Source organism: Cydia strobilella, chromosome 25, assembly GCF_947568885.1.
Source record: "Cydia strobilella chromosome 25, ilCydStro3.1, whole genome shotgun sequence".
NCBI classification, from domain to species: Eukaryota; Metazoa; Arthropoda; class Insecta; order Lepidoptera; family Tortricidae; genus Cydia; species Cydia strobilella.
In genome coordinates, this window is record NC_086065.1 from 3167302 (window position 1) to 3188157 (window position 20856).

The 20856-nt window shown below is 35.4% G+C and overlaps 3 protein-coding genes across 3 annotated transcripts; 1 reads left to right on the plus strand and 2 right to left on the minus strand.

Annotated features, from left to right (window-relative positions):
* Window positions 1-2205: 2205 nt before the first annotated feature.
* LOC134752952 (uncharacterized) lies at window positions 2206-5815 on the minus strand. Its single transcript, XM_063688732.1, has 2 exons — window positions 5704-5815; window positions 2206-4268 (listed from the first exon to the last, which is right to left on the minus strand). The coding sequence occupies exons 1-2, from the start codon at window positions 5740-5742 to the stop codon at window positions 2223-2225; spliced, it is 2085 nt and encodes a 694-aa protein (XP_063544802.1). The 5' UTR covers window positions 5743-5815; the 3' UTR covers window positions 2206-2222.
* A 7556-nt stretch (window positions 5816-13371) lies between these two features.
* Window positions 13372-14861, minus strand: LOC134752745 (uncharacterized). Its single transcript, XM_063688433.1, has 2 exons — window positions 14777-14861; window positions 13372-13864 (listed from the first exon to the last, which is right to left on the minus strand). The coding sequence occupies exons 1-2, from the start codon at window positions 14819-14821 to the stop codon at window positions 13412-13414; spliced, it is 498 nt and encodes a 165-aa protein (XP_063544503.1). The 5' UTR covers window positions 14822-14861; the 3' UTR covers window positions 13372-13411.
* Window positions 14862-16753: 1892 nt separating this feature from the next.
* LOC134752735 (uncharacterized) lies at window positions 16754-19520 on the plus strand. The gene is made up of 2 exons (XM_063688424.1): window positions 16754-16899; window positions 19034-19520. The coding sequence occupies exons 1-2, from the start codon at window positions 16768-16770 to the stop codon at window positions 19466-19468; spliced, it is 567 nt and encodes a 188-aa protein (XP_063544494.1). The 5' UTR covers window positions 16754-16767; the 3' UTR covers window positions 19469-19520.
* The last annotated feature ends 1336 nt before the right edge of the window (window positions 19521-20856 follow it).

Consider the following 20856-nt stretch of genomic DNA (forward strand, 5'->3'; position numbering starts at 1 on the left):
TTTCCGCTCACTATAGCGAGGAAAGTGCAACATCCACAGGCGTTAGATCATCTTCATCAACTGGAATCACTCATTTTTTTACGATATTATAACAAACAACTCTGGAAATTCTGTACTTTTACGTGAGAAGTTTTTAAGTAAAATTTTTGTTGACAATGTTGACATTTCTGACGTATGAAATGTCAATGATGCGTTTTGAAATTGCATCGACTTAACTTGTGCGTTCAGATTATATTTAACATAATTATTAAAAAACAAACGTTTATTATGGAATTTTAAGGTTTATGACGTAAAATCATTAAATAAAGCTAAATCTGGTATTTTTTATTAGATTCTCAAACCATTTGTTTAATGATAATTAATATCGAACGAACCATTATTATGAGCGTTTTACGTTTTGTTATCTGTCAAGCTACTTAAACACGCTCCATCCAAGGTCAAATTACTTTCCCCACTAGTGGATAAAATGCGTTTTTCCCCGCTTGTTTTAAAGGATAAAAGACTGCTTTCCGAGCTAGTGAGGGGAAAAATATATATTTATGTTCTATTTGATACAGTTTGTTTGACATTCGCAACTCGAAAAAGGCAATTACTAAGTTCAAATAAATTAAACCTACCAACAACCAATTTAGGTTTATAGAACTTTATTTTCTCAAAAAATTTAGAATTGAAATTTTAACGTTACAGCTAGAATAAATTTAATACTTGTTGTTTAGGTATAAGACAAAGTTAATGCTGCAGTTGACTGTGGAGCCACATACAAAGAATAGTGAGAAGTTAGTATGAGGCCGTGTTCGTGTTATTTTTTGCCACACGCATTATGTTGGTATATACAAGACATGTTTTCCGGAAATAAGGTCTTTGTTAAGAACTTAACTTATTGAAGTAGAATGGCTTTTTCAAAACTTGATTCTGTGTAGGAGTCACAGGCACGTTTAAGATTATTTGGGGAATTTTCTATGAAAAGGGACCTTATTGTCGATGGCGGTTACGCCGCACAGCGTCGCGCGGCATTGTATTTATTTCGGAGCATCGTTTATAATGGCGTAAGCGCCATCGACAATAAGGTCCCTTTTTATAGAAAATACCACATTTTATGTTCAGAAAATACTAAGTAAATTTAGGGGCCGTGACAATCTTGTATCGATAAAACCAAATAAGTAAAAAATAAGTGGAATCTACTTCGGTATTTATTATTTAATCCCCGGCAAGCTCGGTCGAATTTCACCTTCCCATACAAACGGAGTTTCGTTCTCATTTTAAAACTACGTGTTGGATTGTAATGAAACTTTGCACATACAATAACATGAGGTATATCTAGGTCTGTAATTAGTTTATATAGCTCTAGTATATGAAACAAATAAAATAGAGCAAAAACAAGTTTTGTATGAAAAACTTTAATTCGCTGTATTTTTTTAACTATGATATCTTAAGCTACATAAACTAATTACAGACTTAGATATACCTTATCTCATCGTATGTACAAAGTTTCAGAGCAATATAGCTAGTCGTTTTAAAATGAGAGCGTAACAACGTTTGTATGGAGAACCGAGCTTGCCGGGGACTCTTAAGTGTTTTCTATTACAGATTGTCATTTAGCCCCGAGTTCAGAGAAACCTTTCAAAACAAAACACCATTAATAATGAATACATTTTCAACAATGAATAAATAAATGAAAATAAATCATATTTTAATTGTTTATTAAAATAAAAAATATACAATTTATTGTGTAGCTGTAAGAAGTTACAGACAAAATAACCACTTTTAAGCTCCTTTTCGATGTACCTTACGATAACATCCAAATTCGTAAATCGCAATACATAATTACATACACACAAAATAAAACACACACGCAGTTTAAAAATAGTTCTGTTTTGTATTTATAGAGCAGAAATAGTTATTTACGATACAAGTGCGGAAAAGAGGAAATTCGAAACGAGTGGAGATAAATTGAAACACGACCGCAGGGAGTGTTTTAAATCTACACGAGTTGCGAATTACCTATTCGCACGTGTATCGTACAACGTTTTACAGTACATATGGCCCTTTAAACTTTTGTCATATGCACGAAAAGTGCTCTTTTACGCACTAGTAGAAAAATAAATCATATCATATCATGGTGTGAAATAATTTATTTTAAATACAGTACACTATTGTTGTAACCTCGCGCTCTTTGTAATCGCTTCATAATGCGGTGCCTGTGAACGAAAACGTTTTAAAAACTATATTTCCCAATTTTCAAGATCTCGAATTGATTTCGCAACAACAACTATGCCCTCTCCATCTGGTAATTGAATTCGATCTTCTGTCATCGCGTCTTCAGGCAAATAATATGTAATGACAGGTTCCGAAGCAGCTGATTCTGCATCATGTCCATATTTAACCACTCTAGAACGTCCATACACTGTCTCTATATTAGTCCTACCTGATTTATCTTTTGTAAACACTTTTGCAGGTTTCAATTCAATTTCTTGTTTAGCTGTAGCATCAGAGTATGTGTTTAAATCATCTGCAACAAAGTCATTAATTTCAAGTTTGTTAATTTGTTTAGTCTCAAAATCAGGTAGTTCTAAATGAGGAGGAATTATGAATCGTATTTCATCGCTTCCGTCTTTTGTTTCTTCGTAACTATCGTAAGATTCTGTCGAGACTGAAACAGGGTATTCAGTACTAGTTTCATCTTTACGGGAGTTAGTACTAGATTGTTTATGGTTTACGTACCTTTTTGAATCAAATCCTCCATTTTTGTCATACATGTCTTCTTTGCTATCACATTCTTCATCACTCGCATAAAATGGAATATTATCGCCTCTAAAGTCGGGATAGTAATCATCTACCCCATTATTATAAACAGTGGGTACTTTATCCTCTTTTCCTAATTCTGGGTATTGTCCGATACGTTTATTATAACTGACAGTTGTTGTTTCTATTTCATTAAGTTTTGCAAATTTAGCTTTCATTTTATCTAATTGATCGAGTAAATCATCAGGGGTTTCCATTTGGGTTTCGGAGTTATTAACAGTTAAATTTTCTTTTACCTTTTCTGCACTAGCTGTAATTTTCTCTGTACTGATTATTTCCGTCTCTATATTAATTACTGTTGGATTCTTTTCCACTAATTTTTCAGATTGTTCATTACATATATCTGTGTTTTCTTTTACTTCTTCCTTTTGTTTCTTATTTCGTCTCCCTGAGCGATGTTGCTTCCGTTTTCTAGATCTTCTATCACTTTCAACTACATCGCTGTATGCCCTAGGGTAACCGTAACTTCTTGGGTAAAACAGTTCAGGGTCGTAGTGTTCGTAGCTATAAGGTGAGAATCGATATGGACTGTAATGTGGGTTTTCCTTTTTGTCTATCTGATGTTTTAATTTGTTCAGTAAACTTCTGGCAATTTCTTCTGGTATGGTTGGATGTTTTCTACAAAAGTCTTTAATTATCGCATCTTCCAAATGAATTTTTCTGTCTCGGTTGCTATTTCTTGTATTTTTAGTGTCTGTGAGTTCAGTTTCCCCAGAGACTTCGTGGTAATTATATACTACTTTATCATTTTGTGATGTTTTCGTATTTTTTGAACTAGGGGCACTTTCCGGTAGTACTTTATCATTAACTGTTCTAGTTTTCAATGAAGGAGCATCTTCTATTTTACCGTTTTTTACTTCATCCCCACCAACCATATAAGTATATTTGTCACACGGACAAGATGTTTCTTGTTTTTCTACAATGATTTTACCTTTCTCTTTTTCGTCTTCACAAGGACACGTGATATTTTCTTGATTCCTCCGTCTACTTTGTTTTCTCCTTCTTTTACCTTTTCTCGTTCTTGTATCTGGTTCTTCTTTATCTACCTTGGTTTCATTTGCTTTAAAATATTCAGGAGGTATTACAATATAGTTATTAATAATATTCGGTGGAGCTTTTTGTGCTTCGCAGTTGGTACATGCCGGAGCAGGATTTACTTGAGTTTGAGGTTGAGGTGTACTTAGAAGTCTTCTTATAACGAGTTGACTTAAAACATCTTGATTAATTATGTTTGCCACTGGATTTTGAGCTGTAACTTGTTTGTTACAAGGGCAGTTATTGGTTGGTTGACTGTAGACGTTTCGGTAGGAGGTCTGACAGGTCTGGCACGGTGGTCGGGACGTTGGACATGTTTGTGACGGACATGTTTGTGACGGACATGTTTGGGTTGGACATGTTGGACAGGCTTGCGATGGGTAAGACTGGCCTGGTATCTTTATCATCTGTAGTATTGGGTTAGCTGCCACCTGAAAAAAATGAAGGGTTCATTTAATTATTTGAACTTAATCGTTATATAACACTATATTACCAAAGTGACTACAGAGAAACCTTAATTTAATCTCTTACGAACTTTAATCGTTCTACACTTTGTTCTGATCAATTAATGGATGACCCTCGCTAGACCCGGCCGGGGCCGGGCCGGAGTTTCCGGTGCTTCGTTTTCTATGGAAAGCACCACGTGATCACCGATCAGCCATCATAGAAAATGACATGCCAGACGCCTCGGCCCGGGCCCGGTCCGGTCTAGCGTGAGTCATCCTTAACTCGGTGCAAAGGTAACTTAGACGGAGGTCTTGTAAATATTGTGTGCATTTCGATATTAAATTTGACAATAATAATGCATTTATATTTTTAATCTCTATATTTTTCTCCGTCAATTTTTGTTACTGAGATGTGGGTGGTGAGGACACAATATTGACACAAAAAATGGGTTTTTACTAACGCGAAGAAGAAGAAAGGAGACAGATTTCATTTCAATAACTACGGGCAGTAGGTAATCAAGTAACTCGATCAACAGCACGTGTTTTATATTACTTATTTTTTTAAATAACGTAAACAGATACTTATTTTAATACCAAGACGAAACATCATTTACGTTACGTACAGTTGTAAGTACTAGACTTAGATTTTAAATAAACCTATACTTGAGATGTAGGTTTCATTTGCAATGGAAAACTGTGGTAATTTCACAATTAATGTCAAATTTCTATTAAAATATGGCGATAAAAACTTTGTTATGTTCAAGTTGGTTCTAAGTTATTTTACATGGACTCTACAATAACATACAATATTAAGTACAGAACAGATAAAATGCCAGATTTTAAATTTCGAATTTGCTTCTAGTCTTAAATCATGCAATTGACACTTTAAGCCTATTACAAATGAAAATCCGCTTGAATTTACGCTACGTTTGAATAAAGCATTGTGTTTACGACTCAAATATTTGACAAAGCATTTATTGAATGTTTAATATTATTTAAAATACGCTTGTTTGAGTTAATACTTGACATGAGCCGACCGCATTAAGTACCTAATAGCAAATTATTAATTTTAAGCAAGGGATGAAAGGCAGGTTAAGAGAAGCTAATTCAAAATTGTAGACAAAATGCCATTAAGAAATTGGCACGTAAACTTAACTTAGATATATTTGCAAGGGCAGATTCTAACCAAACCCTTATAGAGTTAAAGTTGATTCGATAAAAAAAAATTACGAAAACGTAAAATTGTCTAATTTCCATTTACAGTTGTTGTCACAGTTGCCCTGCATACCATAGCAAGAAATATAGATGTTGCAAAAGGATGAAATGCTGGTTTTCACCCAAATAACTCACTATGTATCAATCAAAGCTAATATAAAATATGTTTTTTTTTAAATAAGAACAAAAAAACAAATAAACTTACCAAACCGAAACCAACAACAAACAAATATGACGTTAACATTTTTTCTCATTATTCACTGGAAGAAACCTCAATCCATCTTGAAATCAGTTAATATAGTACGTGATATCTGCATATCTTTGATTTTATATGCAAGTGATATTTCTACACAATTTTGATATAATATCGAACATCATCTTGATACGCCACGAGATATTTCGACATGTTGTGGAGAAACGTAAGGAGTTTTAAGACAAGTTTTGTCTGGGTTACAATTTCTTCTACTTTTTAGGGTTCCGTACTTCAAAAGGAAAAAAACTGAACCCTTATAGTATCACTTTGTTGTCCGTATGTCTGCCTGTCAAGACCCTTTATCTTGGGAACGCGTGGAGATATCGAATTATCGTGTTGAAATTAAAACCATAAGCTGTGTTGAAATAAAAATCAAACTTCTAAGTTAAAGTAAAAAAATATACGGATATTTTTGCCGCAAAAAACGTATATTTAGACACTCAAGGAATCGTAATTTAAGGATGACTCACGTTAGACCGGGCTGTGACCGGGCCGAAGCTTCCGGCGCTTACTTTTCTATGACATGACAGGTGATCACGTGATGCTTTCCATAGAAAACGAAGCGCCGGAAGCTCTGGCCCGGTCACGGCCCGATCTAACGTGAGTCATCCTTCATAGGGCGCTTTCCGTTTTCCGTTGACTTAGAACTATAAAATTTGGTAACTTATATAGTCATACACTACAGGGAAAAATCCCGAAACTCAAAATTTGTAAAAAAAAAACTTGTACGGAGCCCATATTAAATCGCATTTACAATCGGGTCTATCGCGAATTTATTTTGTTACCTTTATTTACCGACGTTTCGTCACAGGTTTCACTGGTCGTGGTCGCGGCTAAATTAAATTAAATTCGCGATAGACCCGATTGTAAATGTGATTTAATATGTGTTCAAAACGCGAAAGTTTTAAATGTTATATTGTACGGAACCCTTGGTGGGCGAGTCCAACTCGCACTTGTCCGGTTTTTTCATTAATCATGATGCAATTTAACCTCTTGTCTGTGTACGATATTGTTAAGGATCTTGGCCGGATTTTTAACTATCCTCAAAGATAGATATAACTCCGTAATAGATGGATACAGTCTAAGGAAAAAACGTGCCTCGAAAATCACGAAAATTTGATTCTCGATCAGATGGCGCTACTAGTTTTGGCCTACACTCGTATAGAGGGCGTTGACTGTTTCGTTTGTTATTTATAATTTTAACGCATACCAGTGAAAGAACATGGGTCAAAATCATATAAAAATAATTAATGCAGATAAAAAACTAATTTATCCATATTTAAATACATTTTAACGTATTTTTATAAATCTTCATTTTTAGTTTTAAAGTGTGTCGACAGATGGCAGTGAATTTACTGGGGTTACAAAATTTACTATGACAGTACCGCTCTAGTATAAGTTACTCTATGTACCTACTTAGTAATAAGCAATTAATTATTATATATGCGACCCGGTTATTATCAGCCATACGATTAAATAAATAAATTATATCTCCTTGAATATCACGGGCCTATAAATCCCGGTCTTTTGTTAGGCTTGCGTGGGGATATAGATCCAACACGTAGAGGCCCCTTGGAGAGCATTAATGTCATTTTTTAATTAATTATTATTATGCCTAAATACTCCCAACACAACCCCTTTAACAGCAGCCGTTTTGTATGATTTTGTAATGAACGTCCACATACTTTCTTGTTATTCTTAGTTAGTTTTAGTTTTACTTTTAATTGAATAAATATATGGTAATATGTTGTTAAATAAACTAATCAATAAATATTTTCTTACTTTCTTATTTATTTACATACAAGATATATACAGTACTACTCTTCTTCCTCGCGTTGTCCCGGCATTTTGCCACGGCTCATGGGAGCCTGGGGTCCGCTTGGCAACTAATCCCAAGATTTGGCGTAGGCACTAGTTTTTACGAAAGCGACTGCCATCTGACCTTCCAACCCAGAGGGGAAAGTAGGCCTTGTTGGGATTAGTCCGGTTTCCTCTCGATGTTTTCCTTCACCGAAAAGCGACTGGTAAATATCAAACGATATTTCGTACATAAGTTCCGAAAAACTCATTGGTACGAGCCAGGGTTTGAACCTGCGACCTTCGAATTGCAAGTCGCACGCTCTTACCGCTAGGCCATCAGCGCTTCATATATATATACAGTACTACTACTAAACTAAATTAATAACTAGTTTAAATCTAAAATAGGCCTTTGAGACATTGTACAAAGGATGCTGGCGGCATTTCCTCGCTGTATCGCAATGCTGATACGTTGTGCGAGGAAGCCGCCAGCTTTCTTATTCATAATATATATTAGTAGAATAGAATTAATGTGAGCTGCCTATACTTGCGACCCATTCATAAAACGGTGGCAATGACCTTACGTGAGGTAAGAAAATCAATACTCAGTACACAGTTCGAAGGCTACCTCATATAGACACCGTCACACATTATAAGCATAAGCGCCGATTTTAATTTTGTTGTCGATTTTTAGGGTTCCGTACCCAAAGGGTAAAAACGGGACCCTATTACTAAGACTCCGCTGTCCGTCTGTTGTCTGTCACCAGGCTGTATCTCATGAACCATGATAGCTAGAGAGGTTAAAATTTTCCCCTCGGACCGCCGGAAGACGAACTGACTTTACCTATATATAATTTATTCTAATTAAATATTTGTGGAGCACAATCCCGACACTTGTACAGCGACGCCATCTTGGGTGGAAGAGAGAGAGTTGCCATAGATAACACTAAATGTCAAACTAAACTAGTAGATAGATAGATAAACTGTTTATTTGTTTGCCACAATACACACAAAATATTCAAATACAGAAATGACATAGGTACACAGAACAATCCAGAAAATAAATAAAAATTACAACAACAAATAAGTCACACCGATTTTTACATAAAATGTAGAGGAAAAGGAAAAAATACATAAAAATACTGTTTTATACAAATAAAAATCCTGTGTGCGTCGCAGCAAAACAAAAAGGTTCTGGCTCAGTATTACGCTTCACCCATTAGGAAAAGCACTGATTTTCTGCCAGGACCTGATCACGTCAACAAAAAACAGTGGAAAATAATGAAATAGTCGAAAGTTAGTACTTACCTAATTAATTATTAATAAATAACTAGTGACACAGTTTAAACTATAGAGACATTTAATGCTTGCACATAGTTGTGACATAGAAGTGTCAGTGTGGTTAGCATGTATGTAGTGTCAAATGTGATTTAGAGAAAATCTTTATTTTTAAGCAGGATTACTAAGACTAAATTCGGTAATCAGCAACCAGGTAACCGTGAGGAATTCCCACTTTGCTTCTCTAAAAGGAATTTTTGAAATGAAATTTGAAACTACGCTTAGTTTTCATAACACGAATAGGTGGAGGAATATTGTTCCAACACCTGGTTGCGAGATACCGAAAGCAGCCTGTAAAAACAACGGTTTTGTGAGGATGTGCTTCTAGGAGACATCGTCTGGTGGAACGAGTACCGTGTCGTTTATGGAAAGAGGATATACGAATTTTGGTAAACAGGTATTCGGGCTTTTTGTCATTCAAAACGCCAAATAGCAGACTCGCAAGATGTAGGTGTCTACGAGAGGACATGTTAGTAATGTTATTACCAACCTAACATAATGCACATTGGGCCTTACGAGGTTAACACATAATTAATGTCATTAACGGGACTAACGCATTACATTACACACATTAATTATGTGACACGACACGAAAATGTGACGTGTGTGTGTGATTACGTGACATTAATTATGTGTATAAAACGCGAGTTTAAAGTTGTCTTAACACGCCCCATCTATTAAGTAATCTGTGTCTCAAATATGTAATAAACAACCTACTGAAAATAGTTATTTTTAGGGTTCCGTACCCAAATTACTAAGACTCCGCTGTCCGTCTGTCCGTCCGTCTGTCCGTCTGTCTGTCTGTCACCAGGCTGTATCTCGTGATCTGTGATAGCTAGACAGCTGAAATTTTCACAGATGATTTATTTCGGTTGCCGCTATAACAACAAATACAAAAAACAGTAAAATAGGGATTTAAGTGGGGCTCCCATACAACAAACGTGATTTTTGACCGAAGTTAAGCAACGTCGGGCGGGGTCAGTACTTGGATGGGTGACCGTTTTTATAGTTAATGGTACGGAACCCTTCGTGTGTGAGTCCGACTCGCACTTGGCCGGTTTTTTACCATGCTCTACTTAATATTATAAAATTACCACATTAAAATACTGTTCTAAATGTAGCGTACTGTTTCTTACTCCAAATAAGCCCTAAACCCTCGAAAACTATCCAGTAACTATCGAACAACTATAGTTAAATTTTCAACCTTGTACGTTTAAGATAAAGTCGCTTTTATAAAAGGGGTAGGATTTAGACGCATCAGTAAGTTGGTCGTGTTTGTTGAATGAACGTCATTCAGTACGTAGTTATACCAAAGAGAATAGATAGTATAGAGGGTTATTGTCGCAGTAAATTTTGTAGTCACAGTAAATTTACTGCCATTTATCGACACACGATTAAAACTAAAAATGAAATTGTATAAAAATATCAAGGTATGGGGCATTTTCTATGAAAAGGGACCTTATTGTCGATGGCGCTTACGCCGCACAGCGTCGCGCGGCATTGTATTTATTTCGGAGCATCGTTTATAATGGCATAAGCGCCATCGACAATAAGGCCCCTTCTTATAGAAAAAACCCCATATTTATAAATGATTTTTTTATTTTTTTTATAACGCCATATGACTGACTCATGTTCTTTCACTGATATGTTTTAAAATTGTTAAATATCAAACGGTGTCTAGATGGCGTTTGCGGTGTGGCGCCATCTATTCGAGCATGACTTTTTCTTGATTTCCGAGGCACATTTCTTCCTTAGATTTATGTAGGTATCTTATACGGAGTTATATATATTGTTGGTTATACGAGTTTATGCAGTCAATGTAGTTTTTAATTTCAATTCAATTATTTTGTAAATTGTAATTGTATGTCACTAACCTTAATTAATTTTATGATTTGTTGTACCTACTTACTAGAGCGCTGGTGGCCTAGCGGTAAGAGCGTGCGACTTGCAATCCGGAGGCGGCGGGTTCAATCAAACCCCGGCTCGTACCAATGAGTTTTTCGGAACTTATGTACGAAATATCATTTGATATTTACCAGTCGCTTTTCGGTGAAGGAAAACATCGTGAGGAAACAGGACTAATCCCAACAAGGCCTAGTATCCTCTCTGGGTTGGAAGGTCAGATGGCAATGGCACTAATGGCAGTCGCTTTCGTAAAAACAAGTGCCTACGCCAATTCTTGGGATTAGTTACCAAGCGGACCCCAGGCAGTCGTGAGTCGTGGCAAAATGCCGGGAGAACGCGAGGAAGATGATGATGATGATTTGTTGTACTTACTACCACTATAATAGTCACTATAATAGTATAATCAAAGATAGATATCTACCACTATAATAGTCACTATAATAATATAATGGATCTATTATAATTCGAATTAGAATTTATTTTTTAATAATCTACCACAAAACATTATTGAAGCACTAAGTTCGTGTAACTTTAAACATCGCTTGAAAAACTTGAAGATAATCGACACGACTTTGGGAACAAATCAAATTATTTTATATTTTCTATTTCAGTTTATGAAGATATTCGAGTTAATTTTGGACCATAATTGGGAGCTTTTGGATCATTAGTTATTCATATTCATTGATTATTAGTTGAGCGGTTTACGGTACAGTATTTTTTTTCTATAGAATATGAAGCTCTTTGCTGGTTTAGGTATACTGATTTCCACCTAAAAAAATCTGCCAAACGCCCGGATCATAAGCAGGCGTGGCTGACTCCGCGATTTCGACGCGTCGCTAGAAGTACATGCGGTCCACACCAATTTTGGTGTCTAGCTATAGTAGTCGCCGCGCACCGCTACGGAACGGACGCCTGCTCGCGCTTACGCCACCTAGCGGTCATATCTGTCGTAATAGACGCGTTTTGTTTGAGAGTGAACCCAGTGCCGGCCCGAGTCCTTGATCAGGGTAGAGCGAAATCGGGTTTTGGCGCCCTTCGTTGAAGCTTTTTCCCCAAAAGAAAAACGAACCGTATTTTGGGCCCGCGTCACACTCGCGTCTTTTAAAACTTATTTTTTTTTCTCATTTGCCATTTTGGCGTGCCCTACCCTAGGTCCGGCCCTGAGTGAACCAAGTACTAGGTATTATTTATTCTGTGTCATAAGACTTGATCATCATCATCTTCCTCGTGTTATCCCGGCTTTTTTGCCATGGCTCATTAGGAGCCTGGGGTCCGCTTGGCAACTAGAATTGGCTAGGTACTAGTTTTTACGAAAGCGACTGCCATCTGACCTTCCAACCCAGAGGGGAAACTAGGCCTTGTTGGGATTAGTCGGATTTTCTCACGATGTTTTCCTTCGCCTCATCAAATGATATATCGTCCATAAGTTCCGAAAAACTCATTGGTACGAGCCGGGGTTTGAACCCGCGACCTCCGGATTGAGTCGCACGCTCTTACCGCTAGGCCACCAGCGCGTCGTTGACAGTTTCGTTGATCTTTACTCGTAAAATAATGAACCTTTTTCGACATTATGCTGGATAGACAATTTTACCAGTTGATCTAAGTATTTAAAATTGTCATTTTTCTACTTTGTATAATTTCGAGTGGACAATTTTCCATTTGTACCTAATGATAGTAAATCCTTTTACTCTAGCTCTTAGTCTATAAATTTTGGCATGAAGGTAGAATAAATTACTCTTAAAAGAGCCGTAACGAAGTTACACGACGAATGAAGAAATCTCTAACAAGTTTGAATTACGAAGTTACTGAGAGTTTCTCTTAAAATAAATTGAAATAAGAGTGTTTTACACTGGGTCAATATTGGGTTACATAAAAGTGGACAAGTCCGTATTGAACTAGCGCGACGAGTGTTTCGTTCTTTCAGTGGTTATTGTAGAAAATATTCTACCTCTATTATACCGGGTGTGGCCTATAACACGAGCAAATAATTAAAACATAGATTGTACTCAAACGGTGACACTTTTGTTCAATAACTTAACAATTATGAAGTTTTCAGACTGCTTATTTTTCATACAAATTAAATATTTATTATCTTCAATGTACGCCATTATCATTGTAATTGACGTTGCTTGTCACGCCTTAAACATAATACAATTCGCAATACATTGTCGCTGTACAAATGTTGGCCGTTACAGGAATAGGTACAGCCTACAGTTTAATTTTTGCTCCTGTTACAGGCCACACCCGGTATTCCTCTAGGCGCCCAGATGTTAAATCTTGCCAATACAATTTTATTTCAATTTTGATTTGACAAATTAAAGATTCAAAATAAAATGGAATGGAAGACTTTTTATGGGTCTCTGGGCGGCTAGAGTTTATAAGCAGACATCGAATTTTAGACGGAAAATAATATAATGAAAGGTAGGGAGTTTCTATATTAATAAACAAAATTATCCGTGCTTATCCCATGTAATAGTGATCGCAGCAAGTTTTGTTTGAAAGTGCATATATTTCTGTAAATATTATTTTGAACACGATGCTAACAACAAGTCTAAGCTTGAGGAATAAACAAGAAAGAACACATTTAAATACCCATTTATTTTAATAATTTAAACATCGTTCACAGCAGCAGCTTTTCCAATTCCACCAAAATACTAGTGATCAATTTAATCAAACTACCCAAAAGACCTGTGCTGTCAGTCAATCCTGTCAATAGCCCAATCACCAGGTTCAACACTTCAGCAACCAGTCCAATCAGCAGGCCAGGCGCAGCTAAAACATTAGATCTAAATAACGATATCAATACGCTGATATACAGGAACAAAACTGAAGCTAAATCAGTCAAGGTTGCGTATAAAAGCGGCAAAGTGCAACCGAAATACGGAAGGATCGCTGGAGTTAAATTCTGAACGATGTTCGATAGGTTATTTAAGTTGTTGATCAAGTTGATGAGGAATGGGATGAGGAGACAGGCGAGCTGGTTGGCGATAGGCAGGACTGTCGCAATCTCGTCAAATGCTAGGCGGAGAGCTGAGACGGAGTACGCTGGGATCATAGCCTCGCCTGATGGGATCTGGAAATACAGGTAAATATTTAAAAAAAAGCAATACGGGGAAGTATAGCTGGCCTTGATATTGGGGCCTGTTTACACATTGATTAGTGTTTATTGCGAGTTCATACATTACATTAAACACCATTGTGAAAGCCAGTAACACTTAAGGTCAATCAGGATAAATGCGTCACTTGGGATAAATGCGTCTATTAAAGGTATTTTCTAAATAGAACGTTTTAGAACTATTGCATTCCTTTATGTTTGAAGTACGGTCACTGAACTAGTAATGTAGTGAGCTATAATACTCATAATATGTTGCGTTTCGAAGATATCTTCAATAGACGCATTTACACTAAGTGACGCATTTATCTCGGTTGACCTTACCTACCCGAATTGTCATCGATCTCTATCTTGTAAATATTGAAAAACATAAAAAATAAATATGTTACAAATGAAAGTAGAAAAATAATAAAAGTTGATGATAAATCAACACGATAAGTAAGCAAAAATTTATAACGTTATCAAATTATTCTTCTCTCAAAAAGTTCTAGAAGTTTAGACCAAGAAATAATTATTAACATTCCACACAATTTTAATTCGTTGTTATAATAAGTCGAAAAAATATCTTTGACTAAAAAAAACGGGTTCACTGGAATTAAAAATTCCACTATTTGTACAAATTATTATTAAGACCATACCACGAACTACGATAATTATGTCACTTTTGCAACGCCGTAATTTTCAAACTCTTTAATTTTAGTTAACAATAAATTATTGGGTTCTTAATGAAAAAAAATTCAAAAGTTATGTTTATACGTGATAAAAATTTCCAGATAATATCTTTATCTTTTCAACTTACATATCTTATGTCGGTTAGTATGCAATAAGTGATATTATAACAAAAAGATAGATAATGATAAGAAACACACTAACCACAGCCACAACAGCGAGCGCCGCCAAAAAATATTTCCAATTCATTTTGATATCTTAACAAGGAATTAACAATATATATAATGTGTTAGTATATATAAACAGTAGTTATCGCAAGTACGAAATAGTTACTAAATAACTTTAGTAACTGTTATAGGACATAACTGATAAGTTATATAATAGGTAAATAAAATAGTACACAATGGATTCTTTCGTTATCGATTAGTTTCCAAATATGACCAAATGGGTTATTTTAGTTGTATGAAGGATTTGGTTATCCAAAATATGGCAAATTGACTTTCTATCACAAATTTACCTGGAATGGCATTCAGATTGAAAAAATATTGATATATATGTTGTGCATATAGGGTCATTGCGCTGGTTATCGTCCATACTTTTATATGATGATCAACAAAAAAAAGCAAATTTTAATTAATTTTAAAATAATATAATTATTTTTTATTAACAGTTATAAAAAAGCATTTTAAAAATTTTGTCAAAATATTCCCTTTTTCAAGACACATACTCCCTTATTCATAAAACTTTACAGGCCTGATTTAGTTAAATTATGTTTTATCCCTTTCTTACAAATACATAAGACAAAATGACAGATAAAGACAAACGATTCATATCCTAATTCAGGCCAGTAACGCGATTATGACTAACGCCAAAAAATTTAGTTAAATCTATGTGTCGAGTTTTCTCTAAGTCACGTCTAAGTAAAGTCCAATACACGGAAAAGCTGCTTTTTTTTTTTGCTAGCCTAATTTAGTGTCCCACTTCTGGGCAAAGGCTTCCCCTCGTTTCCTCCACTCAACCCTGTCGTTTGTGGTTTCCCACCAATCCGGATAAAAAGCGTCCGGGGGCGATTTTTGAATTTCGATCGCACGATTTCGTCACTCGAAAATCGGTGGAACAGCGATATGATCATTTTTGAAATACGAGCGATAGAAATTGGGAATCACTAGTGGTATTGACCACTCGTTTTCAATTAGTATAATTTAAATGCCTGGAGATATTATTGAACGAAATACACGAAATCGAGCGGTTGAAATTCAAAAATCGGCCCCTAGTCGTCCCGCCATCTTCTTCTTTCCAATTTGAAAGTGCTTGTTGCTAGGCCTATTTAAATAAAGAATATTTTGACTTTGACTTTGACTTTTCGGCCTGCCTGCACCCCGGCAAGCTGCCTATTATAATAATCAATCTGTGATATGACTAAGCCATTGCTGACTCGTCAATTAATTATAAGTGTATCGCAAAAACACACGTTCAACATGACATTGACCTGAAGTTATGTGTAAAATCAGCAACGTTATATAAATCACCGCCATATACAATTGTTGTCATTTATATGAAGCTGGAATTTTTGTTGACGATTATATATAATAATGTAATTTTTGTGATTACTTAATTTATTTAAATTCTTTTATTAGAGCAGTTAAACTGGTATTTACTTCAATTCGGTATTGTGTATTTTTTTAAATTAATTGTTTAGTTTTTTTTTATAAGGAATTTAAATTTAAAAGCCAGCTTATTAAAGCTGTAAGTGTAAAAAATGTTCAAACATTTTTTACACTTACAGCTTTGATGTAGACGACGTTTAAGTCAAAATTACGGAAAATTGTAGAATATCTTTGGATTTGGAAGAGATGGTGGTAATCAGCAAATATAATTATTATCGCTCTGACTAGTATTGCACATAATAGACATAGGAATCATTCTATAGAAAAACGCAATTACATATTTACGAAAAAATATGTTACAAATAGATAACCATCAAGCATACTAGTCGGCACAAATCTATTGCACATATTTTTGTTCGTTAAACGCTCAATAATTTTTGACACATTTGTAACATATCTATTTCACAAAATGAGGTAATGACCCTAGAAACTGCTTTTACTATCACACTGTATGTTATCAAATTTTACACAAGTATGAATAAACACTATCGATTACACCAATTTTGAAATCGGTCATATAAAACTTGCATGTGCTTATTTTTATTATATAAATACGGAAAACATATAGGCGTGACGTTATTCGGTAATTATATTTATTATATTATAATGGCGTCAAAAGTTTCGCTTGCGATTTGTGTAGTAGCTGTTTGTATAGCAACGGTGAGTGAGAAGACAGTCAGTAAAAAAAAAAGATAAAGATAAATTAAAAAAAATATGGTTCTGTATACAGAACCAAACCGACTATACTCGGTCGGTCGGTACTAAGTCGGTTTGCGGACTATAGTCGGTTTGCGGACGATAATTTTGCGTGATAACGTCATAAGAAAACATTGATGAAAAACGGCATACTTTTGTTTATGAATTGAATTATTATCTGTCCACAACGTGGCCGTAACGTTACCATGGAGATCTGTCCACAACGTGACACTTTTTCGTGCATACTACCGGTGTTCATCGATTTAAGACGTTATCACGTCAAAATACATTTGATGTTATTGAAGAACACCCAAAATGTTTGACTATCATAATACGCTTAAATAGTACTTAAATATTGTAAGCATACAAAAATGGTTTATAATTGTCAACATAAAATACAAAATTTTGTGAAAATAACTGGCTCTAAAATATTTTACATAAATACCTAAACTAAGTAAATTAATACTTGTATCTTAGTTATTTCATGTAAATAGGTCAGCGCAATGTTTAATTAATAACTTTGTTTTGTTACTATAATCTCATGCTAGACGGCACTGGTTCGAGTAAAAAACCGGCCAAGTGCGAGTCGGACTCGCGCACCGAGAGTTCCGTACTTTTTAGTATTTGTTGTTATAGCGGCAACAGAAATACATCATCTGTGAAAATTTCAACTGTATAGCTTTCACGGTTCATGAGATATAGCCTGGTGACAGACAGACGGACAGCGGAGTCTTAGTAATAGGGTCCCGTTTTTACCCTTTGGGTACGGAACCATAAAAATTAGTAAAAATAAAGATATTATGTTTATTTGCACAAATGTAGTGATGAACAGTATTTTTGGATGCGTACATTTCACTTGAAGAAGCATGCAAATTTTTCTTAGTATTAGCTAAGTAATATAACTAAATATATACAAATTGAAGCTAAGTAATACAATAATAACATCATGGGAATACATATATAATGTCATGAGTATTATTATGAATGACGCTATTTTTTTTGTGTTATAATGACTAATTCATACATAACTATTAAGAAACAAATTATTTAATAAATTGTAACGTAAAACACAATATAAAATAAAAATACTAAATCCGGCCAAGTGCGAGTCGGACTCGCGTTCCAAGGGTTCCAAGAGGAGTTTATGTTTATGTATCTTTAAAAACCCGTAGGGGTCGGATCAAAAACTAAGTAATTTAACTAATTAAGTCCAACTCACGCTTGACTGCACATTTCTAATAAGTTTTCCTGGCATTTAAAGGAACCATTTTGTGTATTTTTTTCAAAATTGTAGACCCCGTAGTTTCGGAGATAAATGGGGTCGGGAAAGGTCTTTTTTTGTCTATTTTCTTTAATAAATTCTAAACTGTTAATTTTAAAATAACAAAAAAATATATTTGAGATTCTCAAAATGAGCTTTTCCATTTGATATGTAACACGATATAGTTTAAAAAACTTGTGGTGTGTAACAAAAGTGGCCCCCATGTTTACAATTCATTTGTTTACATGTCCGTCTTTGGGTCACAAATTTACATATGTGTACCAAACTTCAACTTAATTGATCCAGTAGTTTTGGAGAAAATGGGTTGTGACATACGGACAGACAAACAGACTCAAGAGTGATCCTATAAGGGTTCCGTTTTTTTCCGTAAAAACTAAATTAAATAAACAAAAAAAAAATTAGTACTTATATAAATTACATAATATATATATATTGAATTTATTTTATTTTTATTTCTGCTTTTTACATTGTAATATGATTGTGATGGACCTATGTTGTCTTAAATAAATGAATTTATTATTATTATTATAAAAACCTATGCCCCATTCCGACGGTCACTGGTAGGTACAAACGTGCCAAAAATGCTAGCAATTAAATTAAATTCAAATATTAAATATTAATGCAGTTCATATGTTTATTGTTGTTTCTAAGAATCAAATTACGTAGCTAAATCTTTGGTAGTTATACTTAGGTTTAACACCATTCCGAATAATTAGCATCTTTACTGACACATGAATCATGTAGTATTACATGAAGTTATTACTCACAAAAGGCATACGTATCCTGTCCTTTTTAACAGTTATATTTCCTTTCCAGGCCCCCGTTTCCGCGGTCACAGCATCAGCCCAGCTTCCAGCAGTATACCCCTTAGTAAACATCCTCCTACCCCTCCTAAACAACGTGTACAACCTCCTCCTTTCCCTACTCTCGATCTTCGATACTTTACCTCCATCCATCAGCTGTCTAATCCCTGTGGACTTATCAGCGTTGGAGACGAGTCTGTTAAAATTGTATTCTCAAGCGCTAGCTATAGTGAACTTCTTGAGGAGTTTGCCTGAGTATGCTGCTGGGGCTAGTCCAAGTACTCCTCCGTCAGGCGTTGTCAGCCTCCAGGGTCTGCTCACGACGCTGGTGTCAGCCATCACGGACGTCGCAGACGACGTGCTGGTGGGCATCGGTGGCGGTCTGCTGCCTGGTCTGCTGCAACTGGTTCTGGCCGTCGTACGCACCCTGCTTGAGTTGCTTATTTAATGATGTCAGTGTTAATGGCACCTGCTATTTAAATACATGTTAAGGTCGTCAATGGATATTTTTATTTTATTTATTTACAAGAAACCTAAACCTTACGTCATTATTGGTATTGGGAGAAATAGAACTAAATTAAGATTTATTTCTCTACACACATCTTCTATACAGTGTGGAAAAAATAATGAGCCCTGGAGGGAAAGTGCCTTAAAACCACAAGTTAACTCATTTTACTTAAAGGAAAAAATCTTTAATTTTTTTAAATAAGCAAAACTGCATTCATATTTTTTTTATTTGCTGATATCGCCTGGAAATCGAACCGACTAAAAATTTAAAAAAAAACTTGCTATTTTATTCCACTAGTCGATACAGCTCATAATAATGTTAAAATTTCTCTGAAACATTAGGTCTTACACTCGTCTATCTTACAAAATATTCATAAAATCGAATATTACGAGTAAGTACCCGGGTGAGTGGGGTGGTGCAAGCGGCGCTAACAAAGGCTAACCTTTCCATTGTTTACGAGGCTAGCACAGGGGTTTTTTACGTCCAAATGGACTAATTTTAGTATAAAAGCATCAGCTTAGAGACATTTTATGCCTAGTTTTACGGCATGGCAGCAAACTGGCATACATGCCACAAGGGTAGTGTTTTTTTATGTGACAGTCAGCAAACGAGCAGACGAGCCGCCTGAAGCTACAAAGCTAAAATCCTGTTTTTATAGGGGGTATTACTGCAATGTTCTGCCACCAGAGTGCAGCACTAGCCTTTTTAGTAAACCATAGAGTAACTTATACATACTGCGCCTTTAACAGTTTTTTGACAAGTTTTCACAGACAATAAAATATGACATTGATGCATCAAGGCGGTTTGTTTACAGAGGACCTACCGGGCAATGCGAATCTGAAATTTCGCTATCTGCCTCTTTATCGCTCGAATATGCAAGAGTGACAAAGATGTTAGATAACGAAACTTCGATTTTCTTGTTTCGCGATAGATCCTCAGATTGTGGTAGTGGCGCCCTCTACGCAGAGTTTCGCGTAATATTCCCTATTGGGCATGCAAGCAAGGTCATGATTGAGCAAAGATATACATTTTTATTCAATATTTACGTTCTAATTTATAACAAGCAGAAACGTCTGCGCAGGATGCTATTAAGCTTAACATAAATTTAAAAGTGGAAAAATTACTGCCTTGGGTGAGACTTGAACCCACGGCCTATGGATCGATACTCCAGCGCGCTGCCAACTGAGCTACCAAGACCTCATCCATAGACATCCAGAGGCCGTCAGTTCAAGTTTCACCCAAGGCAATTTTTCCACTTTTAAATTTATTCTAATTTATAGTTTTTGATTTGCTCATTATGGCTCATTGATTCATCAGTCATCTTAACA